Below are 25,677 nucleotides of genomic sequence, written 5' to 3'. Positions count from 1 at the left end.
AAACAATGTCCTGCTCTTTAAAACATCTTTCTAGGAGGGCTCTAACGACAACCCCTAAGAACACATCTTTTATAGCAGGTGGGTGGGCAGGAAAGGCCCAGGCTCTGCCCTGTTACTGCTTGCAAGTGGAATTTCAAAGCTACCTTGGCTTTTTGGGTGTCAAAGCAGAGTTTAGCAGTCCAGTGCCCTTGAACCAGGAAGCCTCAAGTGGAGCCCCAAGTTGACACTGCATCCTTGAGTTAAGGTGGGAATTAACCCTGAATTTGCTCTGAAAATGGCATTGCAGCACCTAACACTGGCAATTTGACTCTCAAATACGTCTGGTAAAGTCCTCAAGCACACAGTTTCTTTTATTTGCACAAGGCCACGACTGTGAGTCGTTAGTAAAAAATGTTCTATGCCAAACTTTATAGCATGCAGCGCATCAGAATAAAATTATGTTAGTTGGTGGATAGAAAAGCCCAGGTGACTGACTGTGGCCAAGGCTGCAATGCAGCTGGGTATAGAGAAGAGTCAAAGAGCATACAGTGGAAGCAACAAACCTTCCCCATAATCCATCACTTGAGCTCATGTACGCCACTTTCAGCAACAGCTGTAGGAAACTGCAAAGCAGCTTCGGCTTATCTTTGGCTCTGGACAGCAGACAGCTAAGGCTAAAGATCCAAAAACTCAGACTAGTAGTGTTAGATTTGAATGGCAAAGTTGGGAAAGAGAATGGGAGGTTATGCAAGGTTTGTAGAAAAGCAAGCACTTGCATTCCAGAATCAAGTTAAGCAGCACTTCTCCACTTTATTGGCTGCTTTCACAGATTTTCCAACAAAGCTGTGTAAACCCTTCTACCAGACTCAGCAGTCAAGGGAGGAAGCTTCTTGTCCCATAAACTCTCAGCCTCTAAAAAATGGAAAGATATATAGAAACAGCCTTGAGAAACTTTCTTTTCATCCCTGCATGTTTATGACTCATAATTAGGTCCCACATCCTTTTGCATGGAGTATTCCTTATAAATGAGAATTGTTCACAGCAAACTTAGCAGGGAAAGTTCCAGTCCACATAATTGTCAGCTTGACCCATAGCTGTCAACCACTACAGTGGTGCTCAGCTTGTAAAATGAAGCATGCCCCATTTTCTATAATGTTCATGAGAAGAAATATTAGAGATTATTCCTTCAAAGTGAACAAAAGACACTCTTACAAGGAATGTCTTACAGATTTTCTTTGCTCCTTGCAGACAAGCATATCATCATCTGCGGCTATGCTATCCCCACCAGAATTAAAAATCTCCATAAAATTAATTGGTGAGAGTGCAGAAGACATTAATCAGCAGTGGTTAAGCATTAGCACAACAATTTCATGGCTACCCCATGACTTTCTACTGAATGATAGTGATTGAGAAAAAATGCTGCACAAGGTCAATTAGTGTTACAGTGTCTCTGCTCATTGCTGTTTATTCTACTCTCATTTATACACCTCATGTACTCTGTCAGTAGGGTTTGGTGTGGGTTTTTTTTGTTGTTGTTGGTAGTGGTGGTGTTTTGTGTGTTGTTTTTTTTAAAGTGATGGAAAGGGAAATATTGAATAGGCTTACAAAATTCTTCAGGCTGAGGAAGATTTCTTGGGAAGGTTACAACGGAGCATGTCCTTTGACAAGTTTCCAGATTCCTGTACCCTTGTGGAGGACACTGACCACGCCAATGTGCAGATCACTAACCCTTTGAATTCTTTATCTAAAGAGGAAGCATATGCTCTGAAAGCAAGCTGCTGAAACAGATTAGTCTTCTATCCTTTAAAAATGAGCAGCTTACAGCCCAGAGCTGTCTGGTGTATATTTTTCCAGGAAGTAAGACTGGAAGCACCAGTCAGCAGAAGAAACACAATTACATGGGATTTTCAGAAAGAACAACTGGCCAGAGACATTTTTACACCCCTCATTGTGAAGAAGGAAAGCTTTTGGAGGTGTCCATCATGTTCCTTCTGTATCAGAAGACATTTCTCTCCAGAACAAAGGCAGGCCTAGCAGCCATCACGTTTTGTGTGTCTACCACTGTACAGACTTCTCTGTCACCCTCAGTCTGGCAAATACTTTGTAACCAAGTAATGCAAAAGGCTGGAAAGTCTTAGATACCCAAGACTGCTGAAGAAAGCAGATGCATGTTGGACACCAATACAGTACAGACAATCCTCTAAACCGTTTATTAAGACAGAAAAAATTCAGCACGCTTTTACTGAAAAAAGCCTTGTGGGATTTTCACCATGGGTTTCTGGGCAAGGCTGCTGCTCAGCTTTGGGCAATAGAAGTTAAAGTAGTAGATTCACTCATCACAACTTCTCTTTTGGTCTTTCTTTTTTTTTCCACAACTTCAAGGCCACTTAGAAGATGAAACTGTTCCTGACCGACACTGCTGAAATTCTGGGGGTCTTTTCTGTTTAGCTGTTTTTCTTGCCTGCCTTTTATTTAGAACACTTTACAAATTGCTAAAGGGAAATAGTCAAGGAGAAATAATGTCTTTCAGTCAGAACTTCCCAGTTTCAGTGAGATTTACATTAGCAAAGTTATCCTGTGCTGGTAATGCACGAAGGTATCGCCAAACTTATGCAGGAATCAAAAGTGCAGTAAGAAGAGGGCTTGCTGCTCCCCTAACTCCTTCTTGACAGCAGAGGGCAAGGCCTGAAAGAAGGCCGAATGCAGGGCTGTGCAAACCAACTAAGACACAATTCATCTGACTCGGTGCCTAAGGTACAATAACATGAACTGTGTGGTGGGAAACCTGCGCCCTCCCTTGCCCATCTTTCTCCTTGGCTACACAGAAAGAACATCGGGTGACTTTGGTGTTCAGTGGAAACGCGAGTTACACGCGTTTGTAAGCCGAGTCTGTGAGATGGGGTCTGGGCCCAAGAGCCTGCGGCAACCAGGCCCCAAGGAGCAGCAGCTCCTGCTGAGCTCGCAGATGCTGTGCTCAGCTTCTCTGGAAATCACTCACTGAAGTCATCGGATCCAAGGCATATCAAAGGTAAATGCAAACCAGAAATCATTTCCATTGCACAAGGTTAAACCCTGACCACACAAAATGTAAAGACAAGGGAAAAGAGCATAAAAAAAGAGCAAAGAGAGAGGAACCCTGACGGCCCAAGTCACAACAAGGACGGAGACTCTCGTCAGGTAACATCAAAGCACAAAATGCAGACTTTCCCAAACCCCGACCCTGTGAAAGTATTGTCTCTCCCCTTTCCCAGGTCCTTATCCTGATGCTGCCAATCTTTAATACAGAAGGCTCGTGTATTTTTCTACCATCTGTGTAATATATTTACTGTCTTCTTGTATTTCCCAGACAGTCCTTGATTGGAGTTCTTAATTTTTCCATGTTTTTTCTACAATCCCAAACTACTTGTCAAAAACCAGGGAAGTGGTTAAAACTGGTCAAAATTAATGCTGCGGACATTTCCAAATTTTGCTGAAGAATCATGTTAAAACCATCCCACCTCTTGTCAAAATCCGGATCGTCACTTAGCCCTTTCTCTGACGGGCACAAGAAATAACCATTTGCTGGAGCTCAGCAGCAAGCAGCATACACAACCAACCAACACCCCCCCCACCCCCCCCTTAAAAATTCAGAAAGCCCAAACCTTTTCCAGTGCAGCACACTGATATAAACTCACCCACCGAGTGCACGTTACCAGCATCCACTCCCTGATTATTGGAGCTGCTATTCACCAAGCACAGAGACCCTGGCAGGGGCGTGCAGCCCGGTCCCCCACCCCAGCCCTCCCAGCCGCCGCTGATGAACTCACCATAGAAAACATCCTGTGCAGGGAGCCGTAAGCTGCTGCTGCCTGCTGCTGGGTTTTGCGAGCCAACGCTAAACTCTTCGCTCTGGTTTTACTCCTCCTGAAGGCGGGCATTGTGGCTCGTGAATACAAAGTTTGCCAAAGGAAAGGGCCCTTCTAAGGAAGGCAGGGACGCTTCGGTCTCCCACGAGCACACCTTCTCTCTGTGCTCAGCCACAGCGTGCCAGCACATACAAACACAGTGCACAAGTTTTTCCTTTTGTGCAGCAGATTAACAAAACACTGTCAACGTCCCAGTTTAAATGGGACACAAGAAACTGCCATGCCTTCCGTTATTACTACAAACACAGTGAAAACCTGCCAGATGAGAAGATTTTTTATATGTTGCCTGATGTAGTAAATGCTGGACAAAGTGCAGTTATAGCAAGGGAATGTGGGTTTTATCTCCCCAGAAATGTACCTGCCTCTCTGCCTGTGAAATTTACTGCATAAACAAAACATCAGGTGCTTTGAGAAAATTAGCCAAATACCTAAAAATATCTAGAGGGTGCTGACTGCCCTGAAGGTCAGTGTGAATTATCAATGGTACTGATGCTCTGTCAAGGGTATATGCCACTAAATGGTGTGGCATACAAATTAACTTACAACGATAAAATGAGAAACAAATAGGCAGCTCTCTGCAAGATTTGTTCACATAATTGTGCTTGTCCTTTGTTTGAACTTTCTCATAGTAATTACATCAATAAAACGAAATGTAAACTGTGCTCAGTAATGAATTCAGGCTTGAAAGTAAAAGTACCCATGTTGATATATTTACACAAAACAATCAAGTCCACAGACTATTCTAAGCACAATGCAACTTTAAATATAACATTATAGGACATTACACCATGGAGCTGAAGAGTTACAAGACTGACAAGCAATTCATTAATAAAAGGAGAACTATACCAGTGGCATAATAAAACACAGTAACTCCCATGTTCTCTCTATTACAGCACTGCTAGGGTGCCAGGATGCTAAGATATAAGGCTTCATTCAGCACTGCCCTTGCCAACCACCTCTTTGCTCTCTCACAACCCTTTTTCTTGCATCCAGATGACACACTAAGCCTGGGCGCATATATCCTTGGTTATGAGTGTGCTACTTCACAGGTTTCAAGGATATTCACCTCTCTACAAGCAAGGGAATAACATAGCCTTCTCCTTTAATTACTGCAATTAAACTTACATCCATCTCTTTCCAAACCGTTAGCACAACTTGACAGCTCAGCATTTGCCAAACCATAAACCTCAGCAGCCGGGCAGCACACTATCAGAAGAACAAGGATGCTGGCTCCCTGAAACAACATGCTGCTGATAAAGCACACAGAACACATCAAAGGAGTAGGAACCGTTCATTTAGCTGATGTTTTTTAAGGACTGGGCTATTTTGCAGACAGATATCAGATTTACTGGGCAAGACGACTGTGCAACAGAAAACTGAAGGAATGGTCTCAAAGGAGTCAGATTTTTCAGAATACACACCCTGGTATAAAAATCCAATTACATGGACCACCGTGTAGCATGTACATATTACTTTTCTTATCCATCATTCGTGGTTGCTTCTGCAGTAGTCCACAGATACTAGGGATCCACTGATCAAGTTCAAGAATGAAAAAAAGGAAAAAAATATATCACTAGTTTTCTGAAACCAAACGTTTACAGTACCACATATGGCGCTGAAAAAATCAGTGACAGATGTCAGGTCAACATTTATCAAGAGTTTATCTATACTGTCAGGAAAGGCATTGTTTCAGCTTTGTTTTTAAAATCAGCATGAGTTGTGGCAACTTCAAGCTCTGTTTTTGTAACAGATATATGTTAAAAACACAGTGCATCCACTGGGACCGGAAAAAAAAAAAAGGCTGCCAAATTTCAGGTCCAAGCGATATCGTCAATCTTGATTAAAAAAAAAAAAAAAAAAGGGCAAAAAACAGGACAGGTCTTTTTAATTCCATATTAGGAAGTTATTCTTCCCCAGATTTGCTAATTAAGCCTGAGTTATTAGCTAGCCATATGCCAGCTAAAAGATGTTACCAATTAACAGATTTTTTTTAATGTGTGTTCATTAGGAAAAAAAAACACAATGTTTTAGTAATATTTCCAACTTCTATTGAGGGACTGGGATAAATCAAAAGGTAAAAAACGCAAACTAAAACAAATCAAATATCAAATGAATGAAAAAGCCTTTTCTTTAGCATTTCTTCTTCTCCAGAAACATCAAACAAACATTCAATCCCTCTTTAGGTATATGCCTCCTAAGTAAAATTTACACACAAAATAATCAATCACCTTGAAATACTTTTAAGATGACTGGAAAAACGACACAGTCTCATTGTTTGTTCCTGTGTGCTTTGAGTAACACTCTTTCCCTTTACAGACATCTGTTTTTCATCTTTCCATTTCAGCGGCACCAGGCTTGATAGTTACCATAACAGTAACCTCCTTCGCAATGCAGGCTTCCCTCTATTGTCCCGATGCATCTAGGTGCACTTAGCTGCACAGAGTTCGTTTCCCATCCTGCTTTTGCCCTTAATCCATGAAGGTAAAAGGCTAATTTTGCTCTGTCTCTATCCACTTTGAATTAAAGGAAACAGCGGCTTGCCTCTGGGACAACTCTGAGCACTTGTGGGCTAACTTTTAACATTGCTCAGGACCACTGGTGAAGCAGAAAAATAACTTGTATATGCAACATATATTTTGTGTATGTATATGTACAATACATACATAAGTGTCTTGGACTAAACAGGAGCTCTGTCATATTAGTAGTCTCAAAGCATTGCAATCTCTAAGCTCATGCTTAATTCAGCGGGTCTCTAGATCGCTAAAGTGATCTAGAAGGACTTTGTTTTTCACTTCTTATAAATGTGGGTGGATGATTTTTCTCAGTATTTTTGTCATTCTTATTATGCTAATAACATGCTTTAAAATGTCTTTAAAACGTATTTTCAAAGCATAATTGACCAAAATGAAGACACTTGCTTTAATTCCAGTGCTTAAAAAATAGTTAATGTTCCAAATGTTTAAAATGAATTCTGATTTAATTTTTAATTTCAAGCATCTTAAATACTGTTTTTAACATTTTCACCCAAAGTGTTTTGTGCTGAATACAAAAACTTTTTTTTGAGTGCCGAATTAGAAACTATGGCAACCATTAAGACATTATCTTTGCAGTTGCATTCATCTTTCACAACATATTTCCGCAAAGTGCCTTCTGTAGAGTCAGAGAAGGCAACCCTTACCTTTTCGGGCATATTGAATCTCAAATGTTAAAAGATGCAATAATCCCACTGTAAAGACAGAGGCAGACCCCTCAACTCCACACCAACCCTTTCCCTGGTTTCAGTGGGCTTTTGCTTGGGCACTACAGGGGCATTCGGCTGTCTCAGAAGGAAATAATTAATCAGAATGTGAATGAAGGTCTAGATGTGCCCACAGTATGCTGACAAGCAGAGACAGGCACACAAGCGCTACGGACAGCAGGTAATGAAACATGAAAATCTGTTGGCAGCTCCCTGAGTATCTGACTCAACCGATCCCATAATTTCTTAATTCTCCCCCCTCTTCCTTCCTTTCAGGTATCTTTTTGTTTTTGCAGAATCTCCTGCAGGTACTGGATTTTTTCAGTTTTGGCTTTTCAGATCTACCTTTGGCTCTACAAGTTCCTGACAGAAGAAAATAGGAATCAAAGCCTAACAAAAGTGCACAAGGGTACCCAGGATGCAGTAGTTGTCTGAAATCCTGTACTGCGACTTTGTGCCCTGTGTGTGATGCATTGTGTGCGACACTGTGTGCAACTTTGAAGTGACTTTGTGTCCTGTGGATAAATGCTGGGCACATCACATACCTCAGCATGCACTAAAATTGTGCTTAAATGGTTCTCCGTGGCAAGGGGGAAAACATATGTTATTGTCAGCACTGTAATGGAACAGTATCTCAGTCTTTAAAAAAAAGGCAAACAAACAAAAAACACATAAATCTACAGCTGGCAGAGAGCTTTTCCACTTCCCCAAGTCTGTCAGCATCATGACTAGGTATCTCTGCCTTCCATTTCAAAGCGAAATGCAGCCATCGTGTCCTGTACTGCAGGTGACCAAGGTTGCCTTTGGAGGCCCAGGGTGGTGGATGCTAATGAAGATTCCTGTCCTTCATCAGTCAAATCAAAAGCATCTCCAGTGACGTTGCCAACCATATTTTGTGCCAATGAACCAACATTGTTCTCACATGCTTCTCTTTTTACCTGCAGCCCCAGGTTTTTTTCCCAGAAGACCAGGAAGACAAGCTGCACTATAACTTGTCTCTCACTGGCTTCTTACATTTGCAAGCATCAACAGAGTTTCTTCACCTGACCAAAACCATCTGCACAGTTTACACTGAAAACTGTCACCGTACTTTTGGGAGGGCATTTCCTTCAGTCAGAGGAAAAACAACCACCACCTCCTCTCCAAGCTCCAGCAAGGCAATATAACAGCACAAAGCACAACACAAGTTCACGCCTCTGTCTGCATGCAAGAACTGCACAAGCTCCTTTTGCTTTTGTTTCTTGCCATTCTTGTGCCTCCCCACCAGTAAGCACATATGCAGCTCTCCATCTAGAGCTTGAGTTAGTGTCTGGTTACAGGCTCACTCTAGATATAGGACATTTCATGCTTAAAACTTTATGTCTTCAAGGCTCCCCATTACGTTAGTCAAGACAGGCAACTTGTATTCGAATTTTAGGTTATCCATAGGATAGCTCTGCTGCTTATGAAGAACTGCTTGACAAAGGCAACTAAGTGAAATCCAGGACTGGGGTTAGAAACAAGTGCTCACTGGTAAGTTTAAGCCTTCTGTAACCTAGTGCATCAGTTTTGGTGCTTTCTCCAAGGAATGGAATAAAGTAGTGAAACCTAAAGTTATTAGCAAAATGCTTACAGACTTCCAATAGGCCATGAGTGAAAACTCATGTCACTGATACCCTCCTGAAAAGGGTGCACGATGACAGCAGGGCTTTGGCTCCACACTGCTGGAGCCAGCCCCTCTGGTTGGTCTCACTGCAGGCTGAGCTGTCTGCAAGGGAAGTGCAATAATTAACAGAGCTCCCCACGGCCTCTGTTGTGCTTTCAGTACAGAACTGTCCCCTCCAGGCAGAAATGAATCAAGGAAAACCACTGCTGAGGAACATGCTTTTTTCCCATGTTAGCTCCCAGACTCCCTAAATGCATCTCACATCTGGAAAGAAATGACACTGGGATTGAAGAGGTGTATACACGATTTCGAGAGCACTACGTTTATCATTGTTAAATCCCTTTCCTACAAAGAACAGAAGAAGGAATGCTAATTGTGGACTACTCCCCAAGCTTTTGGATCTCGTCAACTGCTGAAGAGAAGTTCTCATGATGGAAATTAGGGAAAAATTCTTAATGTCCTATGGATGTTGAGTAGACCTTCAGGCAGACAGTTCTCTTGCAATTAAGGACATGCTGTGCAAGCAGGAACTGCCTGGGTACTGCAAAATAGAGCTAATGAGAAGCTATCACCATGAACATCATTTAACTGTAATTGCCTCCATGCATAAAATAGGTTTGGGACCACATGGGCGTACCGGTAGTTTTTAACTCCTCTTGTTTTACTTTTCCCAGAGGGTCCCCAGTTGAGCTTCTGGTCATTTCTACTTCTCTTTCTTTCAACTTAACAATTGGTGTTTATTTGATTAATAATATTCACCTTTCAAGATTTTTTTGTTTTTGCTCAAAATTACTCCTTGCACACACTTATTTATTTAGTTTCCCCCCAGTTTTATTTCAACATTAATGTTCCTTTGGGGATGCTTTGGGGGTAGGGATCACTAGCTGACTAGCAAGAACAGATGCCACTATAGTGAATGGAGAGAAATATGGCCCTGAAAACCACCAGACCCATGCTGAACATATATGCACAGTCACCCTATCCTAAATGCAATCAAAACACAATTTTTACTTTCCAGTTTTGATGTTTTATGCAAAATATTATTGCAAATCTTCCTTCCAACTTGGTATATTTTAGTAAATCTTTAACTTTCTCACTCAAAAGCATACCAGGAAATTGTTTAACTTTGGTGGCGAAGAATAAACCCTTCTTGACATGTACCCATTAACGACCATCCAGTGCTTACATACAAATTCAGACTGATAATCCTTATATCATTTCTGAGAGTGGATGAGTATCATCACCAGATCAAAATAAACAAACCACCACAACTGAACATATAGGATTACATTTACTGACAGTGCCTATAGAAGGCTGTTGGGTGTGTTTTGAATAACGGTGTCCTGAACAGCACATATGCTACAGATCACATGCTTGTACAATATTTTCTAGGTAATAAATTAGAGGAATATATCATTTCTAGCATCCACTTGCTTTCTTCTGGAAGAAGAAATGTCATTCAAATCATCCATAAACATTAAACAATTATGTTAATTTTCTGCTAAGATGGGACTATATGAGTAATGATTACTAACTGCTTTAGCTTCCATTATTCCGTGACAGCTGCTGCAATTGCCCCCTTCCTCTCCCCAAAACCAAACCAACCACCACCTTTTCTTTAACAAATGGGTGTCCAGACAGACTAGCAATGGGATACACATTTTTACACTCAGGTTTGAACCTAGAACACCATATAGAACACCTGGGGATTTTTACTCTTTTCTGCACAAGAAGTTGATGGCTTTAGTGCTGCTTCTAATGAATGGTCTTCCACGCTAGTTTTAGATGGGTTCACAAGAAATCATTATTTTTTTAACCTTAGGAAGAGCATCCCGTCCAGTACATGGCTACACTGTATACACTAGAGGCCAAAACACTATATGCAGCAAACTTGTTACAATACTCACTGATTTTTATTACAGAAATAGCCGTGTGAAATCAGCTAATATGTAACACAAATATGTCCTTTTTGAAATCATGCTGCAATTTGACTTTGTTGGAAGCGCTGTTTTGGGAAGCTTGTTGTGATAAGTGTTGCCTTCTGACCCAGTCTCAATCTCTCCAATTAGACCACTCAGGGACCATCTGACACGCAATCCAAATGCTCAGTTGCACTTATTTTTAGATGGTCTGGAAATAAAACCTCATAGTCGAAACATCATAGTTGAAACATCAATTTCTCACTACACCTGCCAGAGCTCCTTTCTGGCAAATGAGGGACTGTCCAACACTGGCATCGCAGTAAACAGAAAACACAAGCTTCAAAAGCACTGAAAAGATTATTTGACATTACATAAAAAACTCTAGCATCCAAAAGCAGATTCTGAAATGCACAAGTTTGTACAATATACTTTTTCTACTTTTGGTTTGCACAGCGAAGCAAAGGCGATTTTGTAAGAGTCTCTATACCCAACTTATTCCCAAAATCTCTTCATTACTTGAAAGAAATACAGAACCACTTCAAAAACATTATGAAATCAAACCTGTTGGCCATTCTGTAGAAAGCAAATTCTTGTTAACATTCAAAGTTTCTCATCACACTAGCTTTCATTTCTGCATCTGCAATGTTAATTTTTGAAGATGCCAGCATAAAGCCATTTTGCATTCATTGACTATTTTTAACTTGATTACAAAGTATCACACTAGCTATTTTTCTTAAGTGTGAAGTTATCCATCTTTCTTATACTCTATGATATAACTGAGAATGTAATAGTTATTTCACATGTTCGCATAGCTTACTCTACATTTTTTTTATTATGATCTGTAAAATATTTGAAATGAAAATATATCTTCCCCCCACACACACACAGATGCATTTATATGAAGATCTGTCTTTCCTTCTGTTGAAATTTATTTTGATTTGGAAAATAGTTGTCTCTGATCATATGCAAAAGATTTAGAGTAACTGAGAATCAGATCGCAACATGTTGTCTCAACTCCTATCCTTAGGATAGGAGTTACATATATGGTAAAATTTCATCTTTTAGCTATGCTTACCTTTCATAAGGGGATATTCTCAAAATATTGCAAATACAAAGTAAAGTTAAGCATAGTAGTACAAGACTACTGAAGTTAATTTAGAGGAAACCATGGGCTAGAGAAAGGATTTCTAACTGATATGGATTGCAAATAGAAATCACAAGTAACTAAAGGAAAAGTTGCATTCTGCATTCAGTTTCATGCTACTGTGATACACAGAGACCTTGACTCTTGGCAACTGTCAACATACTAGGATTTAGCAGAGCACCAGGGGCACTGACAATTAGTTCTCAAAATGATTAAACACAACTAAACCTAATTGCACTGACAGGTGTACCGAATCCCCCGATTTTCTGAGGTCCTCTATTCTTCTGTCAACAGGACGCCTACATACTCCAGAACCAACAATTGCAGGGATGACTTGCCACTGCCACATTAACAGTATTTTAACACAGTTTGTAAATGTACTGCAGCAAAATGTGTGAGGGGTATAACATCTATCCTTGGTAAATGAAAGAGAAAACAAATATAAAGCAAGTTTTCTTTAAAGGTATAAATGAGACATCCCAGAGAATATAGAGCTGACAAAACTAATGAGCATCTGGAATGGATGTTCTTGACATGCATGTGTTTTTAATAATACTTTATAACTGAAGGAGCAGTTTCGGTTTCTAGAATAAAATAATCCTCTATTGTCCTTCTAATTCATTAGTTAACTCAGATGAAAGACAAACACAAGGCTCTACAAAATTCATTCATTTCTTGGACTACAAAAAATGAATGAGCGCATGTTTGAGTGTAGTACACATGAAACAAAAGACTTTTTCCTTTGAAATTACTTCCTAAATGCCTCCCTGCATTTTCAGTTGAGTCTAACCTTGAAGAGAATAATAATGAAAATCAACCGAAAAAAAATGTTCCAAATGAGAAACTTAAAATCCAGAAATCAAACATGCAACCATTACATGGAAAGCTTTAAGATTGCTTTTTATTTACTTACATTTTATGGGAAACAAATCAAACAAACTTCAAAGGAGTCTGCTCCCTCAGAGCCACGTAATTACATCTACAGCTGTTGTCAGCTGGGAAATGAGCATGTCTAGCTGCTTCTCCTCTGAAATAATCCCAAACTGCCTGTTGTTCCAGGCTGTGCTCAGAACCTCCTAGTGCCACCAACGTCCTCTCCACAAAGCTGTGGCTACAGATCTTCTCTCCCCCATACTTCTGCAACATTGCGTAACACTGAGGTGTCTGCACTACTGGTCTCCCACAGGCATGGATCAAGTTAGCAAGGCAGGAAACAGAAGGCAAAGGGGGAAAAAAAATCCAGATGCTGTGCTTTTTGAGGCTGCACGATTTCCGCAGACTACCTTTTATTAGCAATAGCTATTGTTCATCTGGTGAGCAGTCCCAAATCACAGCTATAAAAACAGAAATCATTTTAATGCTTTTTATACCCAATCACTGAAGCACATATAGTATACGCTGCTTCCTAAATTTACTGTGAGCTTTTTTTTTTTTTTTAATTCTCCATCTATTGGAGAAATCAAAAGGGTCAGACAAAAGCTCTGACAGTAATAGGCACCCTCCAACAGAAAGGCGGCAATCAATTACAAACCATTTGCAGAAATTGTAGAGCTGTCACAGACTCGTTTACAGCTGCAGTTCAAGTCAGACTGCCTTTGATTGCCAAGCCATTTCTTCCTCCTTGCACCAAGAAAACTAGGACAGCTTCGGATAGTTTTTAAAAAAAGGACACTAGCAGACCCGCACGCCAGCCCAAGACCTGCAATATGGTATGGGCAGTTATTGCAACATACTGCGCACAAGCCATTAATACTGATAGATGTGACAGATCTTCAGCTGGAGAGAGGACAGGGAGCAGACCTGTCTGTTTTCCCCTCTTTCTTTTTGAACTACAACTGCAGCACATAATTCAGAGCATCAAGACAAATTTAGCATGTTCAGAGCAACAACTGCCTTAAATGAATTGTTCTCTGTGCATTTAAATCTGATGAACTCTCCCTAATTTCCTACTATTTGCTGTATTTGACACGGACAATCAGGAGTGACTTTGACAAGCAAAGCCTTTGTTTCTTGCCTAAAGTGAAGTTTAAGCCCAAGAGCCTCCTCCCCTCCAGCAGGACAGGTGCCCGGTCCTGTTTGTGCACCCTGGGAAGAAGGGCACCACAAGGCACCTGGGCTGCAGGAGGGACCTTGCCAAGCACCAGGCTCACATGGCCAGACACTGCCTGAGCCTAGGTGTCACCTCGGCTGGGTTCTCACAAAGCAGGTGGCAGGTGCCTTGACCCCCGACCGTAACACACAGCATACATCCTAGAACTGGACAGTAGAGAAATCTGCATTGCCACTTCCAAAGGAGTAATGGGGCCTAAGGTGAGAAAAATCTTCCTAGGATTTATTCTTTACTGGTTGCAAAGACGTTTTAGAAGTGTAACCAAGGTGGAACACAAGACACAAATTACCTTTGTGGGAATCCCCTGTGAAGCTGGAAATAAGCTAAAGGCCCCAAATCAAATTGCTCTCAGGGGAAACTGCATAAAGTCACCTATAGTGGACTGAAATAATTACCAAAAAAATGCTAAATGTAAAAGAGGATCAGTTCTTCTCAGTAAGGTATGGCTAGGAGCACAATGCATCTTCTTCATTTTAGTCCTCCAAGATTTTACGTTTTCCTTACCTTTCTACCCTTTCTGTCTTATCTCTGCTTCCCCATCTAAAAATTTCATTCAACCTAGTAAAAAACAATAATATATTCCAGAACTATATAAACTTTTTTCTTTTTTTGTTACGTAATTGTGTAATGCAAGTGTTCTCACAGATTTGATTTGAGATACGACCAACTCATCAGCAGAAGTAACAAAAACACTTCTGCTGTCAGAATGCCAGTAACTAGTAAAATCATTGCCACAGACGTGAAAACTACCCATGCTAGCAGCTGGAGGGTTCAAAAGAATATGCACTTGAGCTGGACTCAGATTGCAGTTTGAATGACACAGAGCAAAATGGACAAAAAAGTACTTTTTGAATACCAACGTATTCAAAGGTTGACGCATTAATTCTGGGGGTTCCTGCCTCAGTCTCCAAAGCCCTGACTGAGAGAAGGTTTGAGTAGCCATTACTCTAGCTGGTATTAAACAGAAACTGCAGGTGCATAATGGTTCCCCAAATTAGACAGCAGGAGTCACTGGGCTCCCCAAAACTGTGTCTCTCAAAGTTTGTAGTCCAGTCTGAAATTACTGATGTTAAGTAAGTGTTGCTATGCTCACTGCAATCTTAACAACAAGCCTTAAAAGCATCAGCAATATATATATATATTATATATACATATATATGTATGTATTACATGAACTGGATTAGTTAAAAAGCTATAGCAGTTTCACTGTTCTCTGGAGAACTGGGTTCAAGCAACACATGAAGATAAATTTATGAGTTTCCACCTACTTGCTATTTGCCCCTATCACAATGCTTTTGGAGATGCAGCAGCTATTCCTGAGATGCTGATCTGTCAGCATGACCTCAAGATAACAAAACACTAAGTACACTAATAGGCATTCAATTTTTCCAAATTAGTACCATACACTACATTCTTCCCCCCAGAACACAGAGCATTAACAGTAAGACACCGCTGCCTTTTTGTTTATAAGGATTGTTACATCAACCATGTTCTTACCCTGAAAGGTGGATCAGTCTTCTCCCTGTGTGGCACTTGGTCCAGAGTGCCATCAGTACTGCTCCTTTTCAAGCTGGATGTGACATCGGGTACATTACTAAAATCTGCATTTGAGAGAAAACAAATAATTTAGAAGGTTAGAGGAGAGGAACAGCAAAAGCATTTGCTTTTATCTGCAGATATTTTCAATGTCTAGCAGAATTACTATAGGGGGACAGAAGGAATACAAGATTTGCCACTCACCCCCATCACCTGGAAAATAACACAAGAGGTCAAAACAAGAGAAACTATGCTTGCAAACTCTGCTTTCAAAACAACAAGCTGGACTTCTAAGACCATCTGAAGCAATAAGTGTATCTGATCTACAAAAATAAACCTCACGTTCTTGCTAGCGGCACGCTTTCTAAGGTAGCATTATCTATAATCAGCACACTCTGTGCTGAGACAACCAATGAGGATAATTAAATGCACTCAGTAGTTCTCCTTGGATGAGCACACTATTTGACAGGACTTAGTACTGAATCCCTTAAAGATTTAAAAAGAAAAGAGAATTTTGCCTTGGAACAAGGCAAATAATACCGACAAAATCACAAAATCTCTTCCTCTTACCAACAGTGTACCAATTTTACTAAGTTTGGAGTCCAAATACGTAGCACCTGGTACAATGCAAAAAAAAAAAAAGAAATAAAAAAAATAGTAAGAGGCACTGCCCTACTCTCCCCATTGACAGGCTGTAGCTATCAATAACATTTGTGTAAGCTCAAGATCTATCAAACAATGCTGAACATTCATATAAAATAAGGAATTTTTCTCATTACATTTCCTCAATTGGCTGCTTAAAATCTGTAGAGACATTTTTAATTAAAACTCTAAGAACTGAAGTAAAATTCCTCTGATCTTTGATCTGCAGTGTTATCAACCCAAGCCATTAAAATAATAAAGCAGATACCAAAACACTAATGAAGATTTTTAGCAACCTCATATTACAAAATAGTAATAAAATGAAGGTTTGGTGCTTGGTTTTTGTTGTTGTTGTTGTTGTTTTAATTTGATACTTTGTCTTCTATCCTGTAAGCCTCTAGGGCATAATTAACACCACATTTTCAAACTTTCCTTAACACCTACAAATGCTGGAGATTTATTTTTAAGTGAAAGCTGAGATTCGCATTTAATCACTGACTCCAGAAACTGAGGCGATAATTGGAACAAGTAGCACTCATCTTGCAGTAGAATCATGAGAGACTGCAATAATAAAATCATGAAGGACAACAGTCCCTCTCCACCTGGGTGCTTAAACCCTGAAGCAGGCCTTTTTTTTTTTTTTTTTTTTTTTTTTTTTGCCATTTTCATTTTTAATATGAAGCAGTTGTTGTTGTATCCTCTGCACCATCTCATTTTGATGGAGAGCTACCGACCAAACCTCCCTTTCCCAGTCAGCTCAGCGATCTCTCTGCAATCTGGCTTCACTCTGCAAATCTGGCTGAGGGCAGGGACTTGCTGCTGTCCTGTCCCCACAGAGCGGAAGCAGCTTCTGTCAGCGAGGATTCGCAGACACAGACTGAAATGGAGAGAGAAGTGGGAATTTTAGGCCCAAAAGACCACCTTGCAGCCCACAGGGGGCTGTCCTGGGAAGACGAAACATGGCAGAAATGCTTCACAAGAAAGCCAGAGAGAAAGATGCAAATGTTGCTTTCTCCCTGAGGATACTGTGAGGAAATGACTCAGCGTGATGTCATCTTGAAACTTTATTTTTCCATATGTTATTAAGGAGCCTATGTCAAGCTTAGTGTCAAGGTTGACACTTTCCACTCAGGTACCAAAGACTAGATTACTCTGTCATTTCCCTATCCGTGTAGGACCAGTGTCCCATCACTCTCCTCCCCCCAAGCTTTTGCACCTTTCCTTCCTGGTATCAGGTGTAGCTCCTGGTATCTCAGATACCCTGAGAGTTACCAACTTTGCAGAAAAATAACACATTTTACACAGCTCCACCAAACATCTACCCACCTCCATTAAGAACTTAACAAGGAGCCTACCTTGTCTGTTTATTTTATTATTCCTCTACCCTTCTTCCTCCACCATGCTTGAATAATTTTCTTTTACCCTAAGGACTTTTAAAGTCATATTGAGCTCCTCTTCTGAATATGGGTCCACATGAACACCTACTGACTTCAACCACTGTCAGCTCCTGGGCTCACAAAAAGTAAGCCAACCCCTAAAACATGAATAGACTTTATTTCCCATTTGTGCTATTTTTAATTCCCTTCTGGGTTTTAAAAAATGCACCTCTTCCCCTTACCTCCAAACAGCACGCACCTGAGATTGTCTGTTTTTCTCCTTAGAGAGATACCTTTCCCTGATTTTACAAAGTGACCGTCAAACATATCAGACCTTAACAAAACAGGAAGTAAAACTAACCTACATAAGCAATGAAGCAAAAGTATAAATATAGGAAGAGGACAAAAAGGTAAAACAATTAGTAGGTAACATGATCAGAACAAACTGGAACTAACAACAGCCAAGGCAGACAAACAAAACAGTGTACCACTTCTTTTTTTCCAGATGATCTAGCTTTTCCTCTTCTCACCCTTATCCATTTTTTTTCTTCTTTGTAGCCTATACAGCTGTCAGAAGTGGGCCTATATAGTCTTGCCCAGTTTTATAGCATTAGCTATTGACACTGTGTGTTTCTGATTGTAGTTAAGGTAAGCAACAGTAAATGTTTTTATTTAGTAATAACTAAAAAAGTTACACGGAAAGGATCCAAGGTGAGAAAGGACATCCTACTGCATGCTCTTTGCCAAACTAACATGGGGAGGGAAGGAAGGAAGCATGGCTTGTTGATCAGTTTAGCATCCATATCCTGTCTCCCTTTCCTCCTTTTACTATAGAAGCAGACTTCCTCTGGATTTACTCCTACACACCATTGAACTATTCCCAAAGAGCAGAGAAGCATCAACATCAGCTGCATAGCTAAAAAAAAAAATGTCAAGGGGTGAAGAAAAACGAACACTAATTTAGAGGATGCATAATTTCAAATGCAAAGCCTAAGGACACAACACAATAGCAAGTTTAATATTGAAATTCTCTCTACTTGTAGCACTAAGTGGAAGGGGAATAACAAGAGGAGTAACCATACAAACTGTATTTTCTTTAAACTTTTACAGCTCTACTGCAGGATTCATGTAACAAAGATGTTCAAGTTGTGCTACCTTACAGGCCGGGTAACCACCATCCTCTCAGGCAAAACTAGTAACACAACAATAGAGAGTGTGCACGGAATTGAGAGAAATGTTACAGATGTGCATGTATGAAAACTGTTCCAGTATATAACATTCTGGATCTTTGCTGGAAATTTGCACAGTAGAGTATGCCAGTAGATTCACATTCCTAAAAAACATCCAAATGCAAGGTCAAATCAGCACTTCCTGGCAACTCTTTTTTCCTCTTAACCACCTCTGACGTTCCTTACCTCAGTACAATTACTTTACTGACTAGTTAGAGAAAACATGGACTACTTTGCTGGAACTATATTGCCTGAGAGACTGTCCAGCATAGTAATGGCAAGTATGCTATGGCTAGGTCTGCCTATACAGCTCCATTACAGCAGTACATTATATTTATCCTACTGATACATTTGTGATAAACCTTTCTGGAAGAAAAAAGGGACTAATAATGCTGGGTTAAACATAACTTGGTTTAAATCTTTTAAAATATTTTTTCTCTACTGCAGCACATGATACTGAATGCACACCCCTCTGTCTTGTTCACACACATACACACTCATCCATGGTGAGTGGAAATGTATATCGCTTCCATCTGGGAAGGACAGCATCCTCAGAAGCAGATAGCTGCTTCTTATTTAGCAAACCAGAGTGTCTCCAGATGTTAAATGCAAAGTCAGCTTGCTGTGAGCAAGGAAAGTAGCAACCCCAGATAAATGATAAAACCCTCGGAAAAGTACAGGGACAAAATGCCATTGTGTGAAAAGGTTAAATCATATGACGTGTACCAAGCTTTATGCTTAGTTTTTAACAATGAATGAACAGCACTAAGAACAGCACACTTTCAGCTACCAAAGGAGAGTCATCGCCAAAGGAGAAGGTGTGGTGTGTGTTTCAGGGTTTGGACCAATAAATGCAAATGTTCTGATTAAATCTCCTCCCTAATGCCATTATTCCTGCAATATTGTGTCTTGCTGGCAGGCAGATACACAACTCAGTATCATTCAACAGATACAGTGAAAAGAAAGAAGTGTTAATGTAACCACTAAAAGCTGAAAGAAAGGGTACTTCCTAAGTCATGCTCCTCACTACTAATTATTCAGTTTAAAGTAGGCACAGAGTGCACAGATGGGACAATCACTGAGAAAGATAAACATATACAGCACATCCAAGAGCTTTGTACGCCTACAGAAATGTCTTTTCCACATCTCTGTGGTGATGCACATACAAGTGGTCAATATGGAAGACATTCAAATGTTTGTGAGCGATGAGGTACAATGGAAATATATCCTTCAACAGATGTGCGAGACAATAATAATCTGTGCTACAATCCCAGCCAAGAAACCAAAGGAAATCAACTGGAAAACATCAACATCGACCATCCGACAACTCGTTTACCATAAAGAAGTCATCAACAAATGCAAATGTCACTGATCTCCTTTTTCTGTTTAATTAACAAAGAAACCTTAATTACTTTCTAGTCAGTGCAGCTCTTACCACTTCAGCACTCATTGCAAACAAAGGAAGTAGGAACTGAGAATCTTCTTTCATTTATAATTCCTTTTTTTTTTTCCCAATACTTTGGAATTTGTTCTGTTTTAGATTTTTCTCACCAATTTCAAAAATGTCAAATCCTCATATCAGGCATGTCAAGTGTTATCAAATGTCAAGCACTATGTAGGTGGTTAACCACCCCCTTTTCAAACTACAAAAAGAGGGTGTGTTTCCATCTGCCACTCTAGTAACAACAATAAATCAAATAAAAAATTCCTTCCACATCTACAGCAGAAGACATCACAGCAGTCTCTTACTCCAAGACATACTAAGAGTGTTGCAGGGGCATCATTTTCAGCTCTTGGCAGCAGCACTTCTGTGCATCATTTGATAACTACCCTCTGCAAGTAGTTTTGACACTATGACAGGCACAGGCAGTCCTGACCTTGGTAACAAAATACATACATATATATACATATATCTCCTACACCAATATGGAAAATTGTTTTTCCATTTTGCCACATTTCTGAGATTTCAAAACTATTTTGCTTTCTATCAAAATGAAACCATGTTCTTTTACATTACGCTATTTTATTTATTTATTTATTTATTGCCAAAATGCTGAGAAAGAAACACCGCAGGGCAAAAAGAAATAGCTTGACATCAGGATATTCATCCATGATGTAGGAGAGAGAGATGAAGTCTGCTGCTCTGTCAGCTTCAGGCAAGGAAACTGAACTTGGGTATGCCTCAGCTAAGGTAAGTTCCTTGATTAACAGCTAATAGCTGCCAGTCCTTCCTGGTGTCTCCAGCTCCACCTGATCCACTTACAGCATCAACAAATATTCACTACAACGCACAGATTCAGACTCTATAGCTCATGGTAAAGCTAGTCCTATAGGACACAAGTGGCCCAGGCTGAAATCTGTCTATCTTCAGCAGGAAAGAGTAAGGCAGGAAAGGAAACAGTGACTAGAAAATGACCACATCTGAGGTGGGTGCAAACTGAGCTGCACTCATGCCCAGCAGAGGGCTAAACTTTCTTTATCCCACAACAATTAAAACCTGGTGTATGAAATTGAAACACAAGAGAAAGAATTTTAGTACTGATCCAACTAAAAATAGGGAAGCCGGGATGATGCTATGCATCTTGTGAATAACAAGTAATACCTATGTTTAAAGAAGGAGTGAAAATATTGAGGGAGTCTATTTGTAGGAGGTGGCAGATCTATGGCCTTCATAGTAACCAAAGGCTTTCAAAATCAAATGTTAAAGGAAAAAAATTAAAAATGTGGAGATTAATGGGATACCATATACATGAGGTATGGTTAAACAGACTGCATCAAACTAACCTGACATCTGTCTTTGATAATAGATACTTTAAAAAACAAATAACATAGGATACATCTAATGTTCCAGAACCTTACTTTTAAAAAAAGACAGCTTTATAATATCCCAAGGGAAATTATTTGCTAAAATGGAAAAATATAGTAATTAAAACAAGGCAGAAGTGGCTAACAGGGAAGACAGCAATAGATTGGCTTGAAAGAGCTTCTAGGTCTGGGACAGGCTACTGGTGGATTTCTTCCAAGGTGAGTTTGGTGACCAATTTTACTTGATATTTTCGTTATTTGTCTCAGCACAGAAAGCACAACAGGAATTACTCTGATTAAATACACTGATCATTCAAAGTTGATGCATACCATTAATTAAGAGCATGACTGGACTACCACACAGAAGATGCAGGATGACCTTGAACACAGAGCCGCAGTCCCAGAATGAAGTCACACAGGACAAAGTTTCAGGGACTAAGGAGAATAATTCCTTCTACAAGCTGCAGCTCATCAGTTGGAAATATGAAAAAGCAAAAAGCGTGGTTGTGTGGAGAAGAGGGTAAAAACATCAAGCTTTGAGCTAAAGCTACCTAAGCAAAGGTCAAGGCCCACAGAGGCCGATCAGTTATAACACTGATCAGGAATATGCCAGTGCAATAATAAGATTGGCTTTTAACCATCACACAAATGAATTTCTGAAACAGGCTTACCCAGGAGCAAAGGATGAAAACAGTTTATCCTATTTTGAAATAGGAATATTGTATGAATAAGGCTGTTGAAAGCCTTGACTAGCAGAGGACTGGACTCAGTGAGTTTGGGAATTCCTTCCTATCCTATGTTCCTTGGTCACTAACGTAACACAAATAGTATGTATATAGCTAAATGCAGTTATGCAGGAAAATAGATAGCCAGAAGCCTCTGTGCAGTAGAGCACAAGAAGTACTTTTGTTTCATTAGTGTTGGTGTATAAAGATCTGGGCAAAGAGCATTTATGACTAAGACAATGCTTCTAGCACAAGTGCGCATAGGTGTAGAAACTCTGTTGCCAATGGTTGTCTTGCACGCCAGTCACTTGCTGATTCCAGCTTAGATGTTCTTTATTAACTCTAGTTGTTTCTCTGCTGCAAACTGATCTTAATCATGGTTGTATCTCTCTGGCACATGGGAGGGAAATGGTGCTCTCATTTCCTGTCCTCTTGACTGCAGCAGATAGATGTTTCAGATATAAAAACATGCATGCACGCACAGCTTCAACCAATTATGATGGCCTTGGTCTAGGCTGTAAAAGACAGATACCCAGATCTCTGATCAGAGCAATGAACAGCATTTTTAAACACTGGTACTGTCAATTTCAGATATAGGTTGCAAAACAGCAATAACCCGGGTGGTGACTTATATCTGAGAATTCCAATATGAATTATAAGCTCAAAAAATTAGGATCCATAATTATGAGAATATGAGGTCCAGTCTATCTTCTAGGAAATAATGTGTTCAATATTTTCACTAATTCCTTACTGCTCTAAAAACTGCCAGTAACACATAACAAAGCCAACCTTTAGCATGCAGGATATTCTCAATCTGTAGACTTCCACTACAGAGAGTTTCCATAACATGGCTTCAAGGTTAGTATGGAAATGAGAAATTATATTTGGGCAATAAACTTAAGCCAGGTGTATGGAAAGTTGCATACTTCATTGTTGTGTGAATTCTCCAGACTGATCAGTTAATTACAGTAAGTTTGCGGTTCCCATATACTTCTAGCCAATGTTACTATCAAGAGAAAAGTAAGTTTCCAAGAGAAGGTAACAAACATTTCCAAAACCCCTGGTGCAAATAATACTAAAACCTGAGCCAAATCTCAGAAAGGTACAAAGTCTTGGTGGTCTTAATTCCTTTAGACTTACTGAAAACCAGGGAGTGGTTGGTGAGGCATTCCAGCATTGCCTGGAAACACGAAATATCAGTGTGTTGAACTCTAAAAATGCTCCCTTAGAGACCAGTACTCATAACCTCAGTTAAACAGCTCAGCCTGGCAGGTAGCATGCATGTGCTTATTTCTCTTGGTCTGATACAACTAGATATATTTCAGGTTTTCAACAGTGTATTTATTTACTCTTTTGTAATGAAGTTAAAAGATAGGTATGTAAGTATTTCCTTCTGTATCATTTTCCTTTCTGAAAGACCTCAAGAAATATCTTTCAAAAAGTAACAGTTGATCCTAAGGAATTTATAAAACGTCTTTCAAGAGATGTTCTCACAATCTTTGTTCAAGAAGGCATCCAAGTTTTGCAGGAGAGATATGAAGGTTTCTGGGTTCACTGACTCAGTTATGAATAACTCATATGTCTTGCTTATGTCAGGATCAGACCTTTCAGTTCTTTGGCTCATGTTCTCTCCTGGGACCAGCACGGAAGGGGCTCTCAGCCGCTGGCATCCAAGACATAGCTCATGTTATTTGTTCAGTCCTTTAAATTTCTGTCTATGTTGCAAACAGCACTGTAACTGCAGTCAGGAATGAGAAAAACAAGATTGCCCTGGGAGGAGAAAACAGGTTCCTGTGAAAGGTTCAGTACCTGTTCCACAATGGTTATTTGCACTGGAGAAATTGCTAGTATAAGTGAGAAGGGTCTAGATGAGGTGTGTGGATAACACTAGGTAGGAAGGTTTGGTAGAGCTGTGATGCAAGAGGACACTGGAGTTGACATTGTGAAGGCCCAGGTCTGGAAGGATCAAGAAGCATTTGGAAGCAGACTGTGCTTTAAGGATCTCATATGAAAGCAGGTCTAAACTCTCTAAACCCTCTTTGGCCAGAGACAGATGATTATAGACTTGTTGATGAGTCAGTTGAAAAAAATTCACAACCCATAATACAACAATGTCCCAGAAAAAGTGGCATGTGGAATGCTTATTTCCACCTTGGAAGACTCCACTGAAAGGTCCTAATTTACCTCAACCCATTGATCTAGTTCCTCTGCATGTCCCAGCAGGAAAATAAATAAATAAATAAATATAAAATTTCACTCCTTTGCACAAGCCTCAGCACAATGACTTGTTACAGAAACATTTATTTTCTAAACCAAAAGCTTTCTCTACGTAGTTTCTTCACTAAGGAAACAGATACAAGGAAAGGCAGGTAGGTAAACAACATTGTTGTGAAACATCCACTGAAATACATCATGCCCTCCACCACTTCAAGCTGAAAGCTGGTGCAATTTGATTCAGATTTCTCAGATTTATTATTTTTTATTATTATTATTATTATTATGGTTCTCTGTGAACCTAGGCAAACAACTGAAGTACGTAGTCAAAGGATCATAGAATATCCCAAGCTGAAAGGGACTCACACAAAGAACTTCAAGTCCAACTTGTGGGTCCACACGAAACCACCCAAAAATCAGACCCTGTGTCTGAGAGCATTGTCCAAACGCTTCTTGAACTCCGTCAGGCTCGGTGCCGTGACCACTGCCCTGGGGAGCCTGTCCCAGTGCCCGACCACCCTCTGGGTGCAGAACCTTTCCCTCACACCCAGCCTGACCCTCCCCTGTCCCAGCTCCATGCCGTTCCCTCGGGTCCTGTCGCTGTCCCCAGAGAGCAGAGCTCAGCGCCTGCCCCTCCGCTCCCCTCGTGAGGGAGCTGCAGGCCGCCATGAGGCCTCCCCTCTGCCTGCTCTGCTCTGGGCTGAACGAACCAAGGGACCTCAGCTGCTACTCATACTTCCTCTCTAGACCTTTCACAGAGCAGAGTGGAACAATCCCCTCCCTTGACTGACTAGTAATGCCATGCTCGATGCACCCCAGGACACGGTTGGCCCTCCTGGCTCCCAAGGGCACACTCTGACTCAGATTCAATTTGCCATCGACCAGAACCCCCAGATCCCTTTCCGTGGGGCTGCTCTCCAGCCTCCCACCCGCCCAAATGAGTGCTTCCATTTTGAAGCTAGAGCAAAGTCCTTCAGAACCCCTGGGAGTTCCTTGGTTCTGTTCATCATGAAACAAAGTAATTTGACTCATTTGCTAAGGTCAGCATTCAGGCACCACATATCCTAACTGTAGATTCTTATTAATTTCCAGTTAAGTTTCACAGAATTATGGGAGTATTCATGTTACATAAATTCCAGTTAAAATTACAGAAAAGAGATAAGTGTTTAACTGTAGCACAGTGACAGTTCAGTTGCTTCCCTGCAGT

The 25,677-nt window shown here is 40.4% G+C and overlaps 1 protein-coding gene across 4 annotated transcripts in view; it reads right to left on the bottom strand.

Annotated features, from left to right (window-relative positions):
- TIAM2 (TIAM Rac1 associated GEF 2) overlaps positions 1 to 25,677 on the bottom strand; it is a 91,335-nt gene that overhangs the window by 16,057 nt on the left and 49,601 nt on the right. The window contains exons 1-2 of one of the 4 annotated variants that reach the window (XM_048076945.2): positions 15,684 to 15,707; positions 15,441 to 15,544 (exon numbers count right to left, since the gene is read on the bottom strand). Coding sequence is in view for 2 of the 4 variants with exons in the window: in XM_013178249.3 (XP_013033703.3) it covers positions 3,786 to 3,896 (111 nt within the window). In the remaining 2 variants the exon portion in view is untranslated. Of the gene's footprint in view, positions 1 to 3,785; positions 4,041 to 12,746; positions 13,154 to 15,440; positions 15,545 to 15,683; positions 15,708 to 25,677 lie in introns of those variants that run through there. The other 3 variants (XM_066994216.1, XM_048076947.2, XM_013178249.3) reach the window with 3 other exon arrangements.

This window comes from Anser cygnoides, chromosome 3, assembly GCF_040182565.1.
Source record: "Anser cygnoides isolate HZ-2024a breed goose chromosome 3, Taihu_goose_T2T_genome, whole genome shotgun sequence".
Taxonomy (NCBI): domain Eukaryota; kingdom Metazoa; phylum Chordata; class Aves; order Anseriformes; family Anatidae; genus Anser; species Anser cygnoides.
Note: the sequence above shows the minus strand (reverse complement) of the source record. Positions and strands in the feature narration are given on the sequence as shown.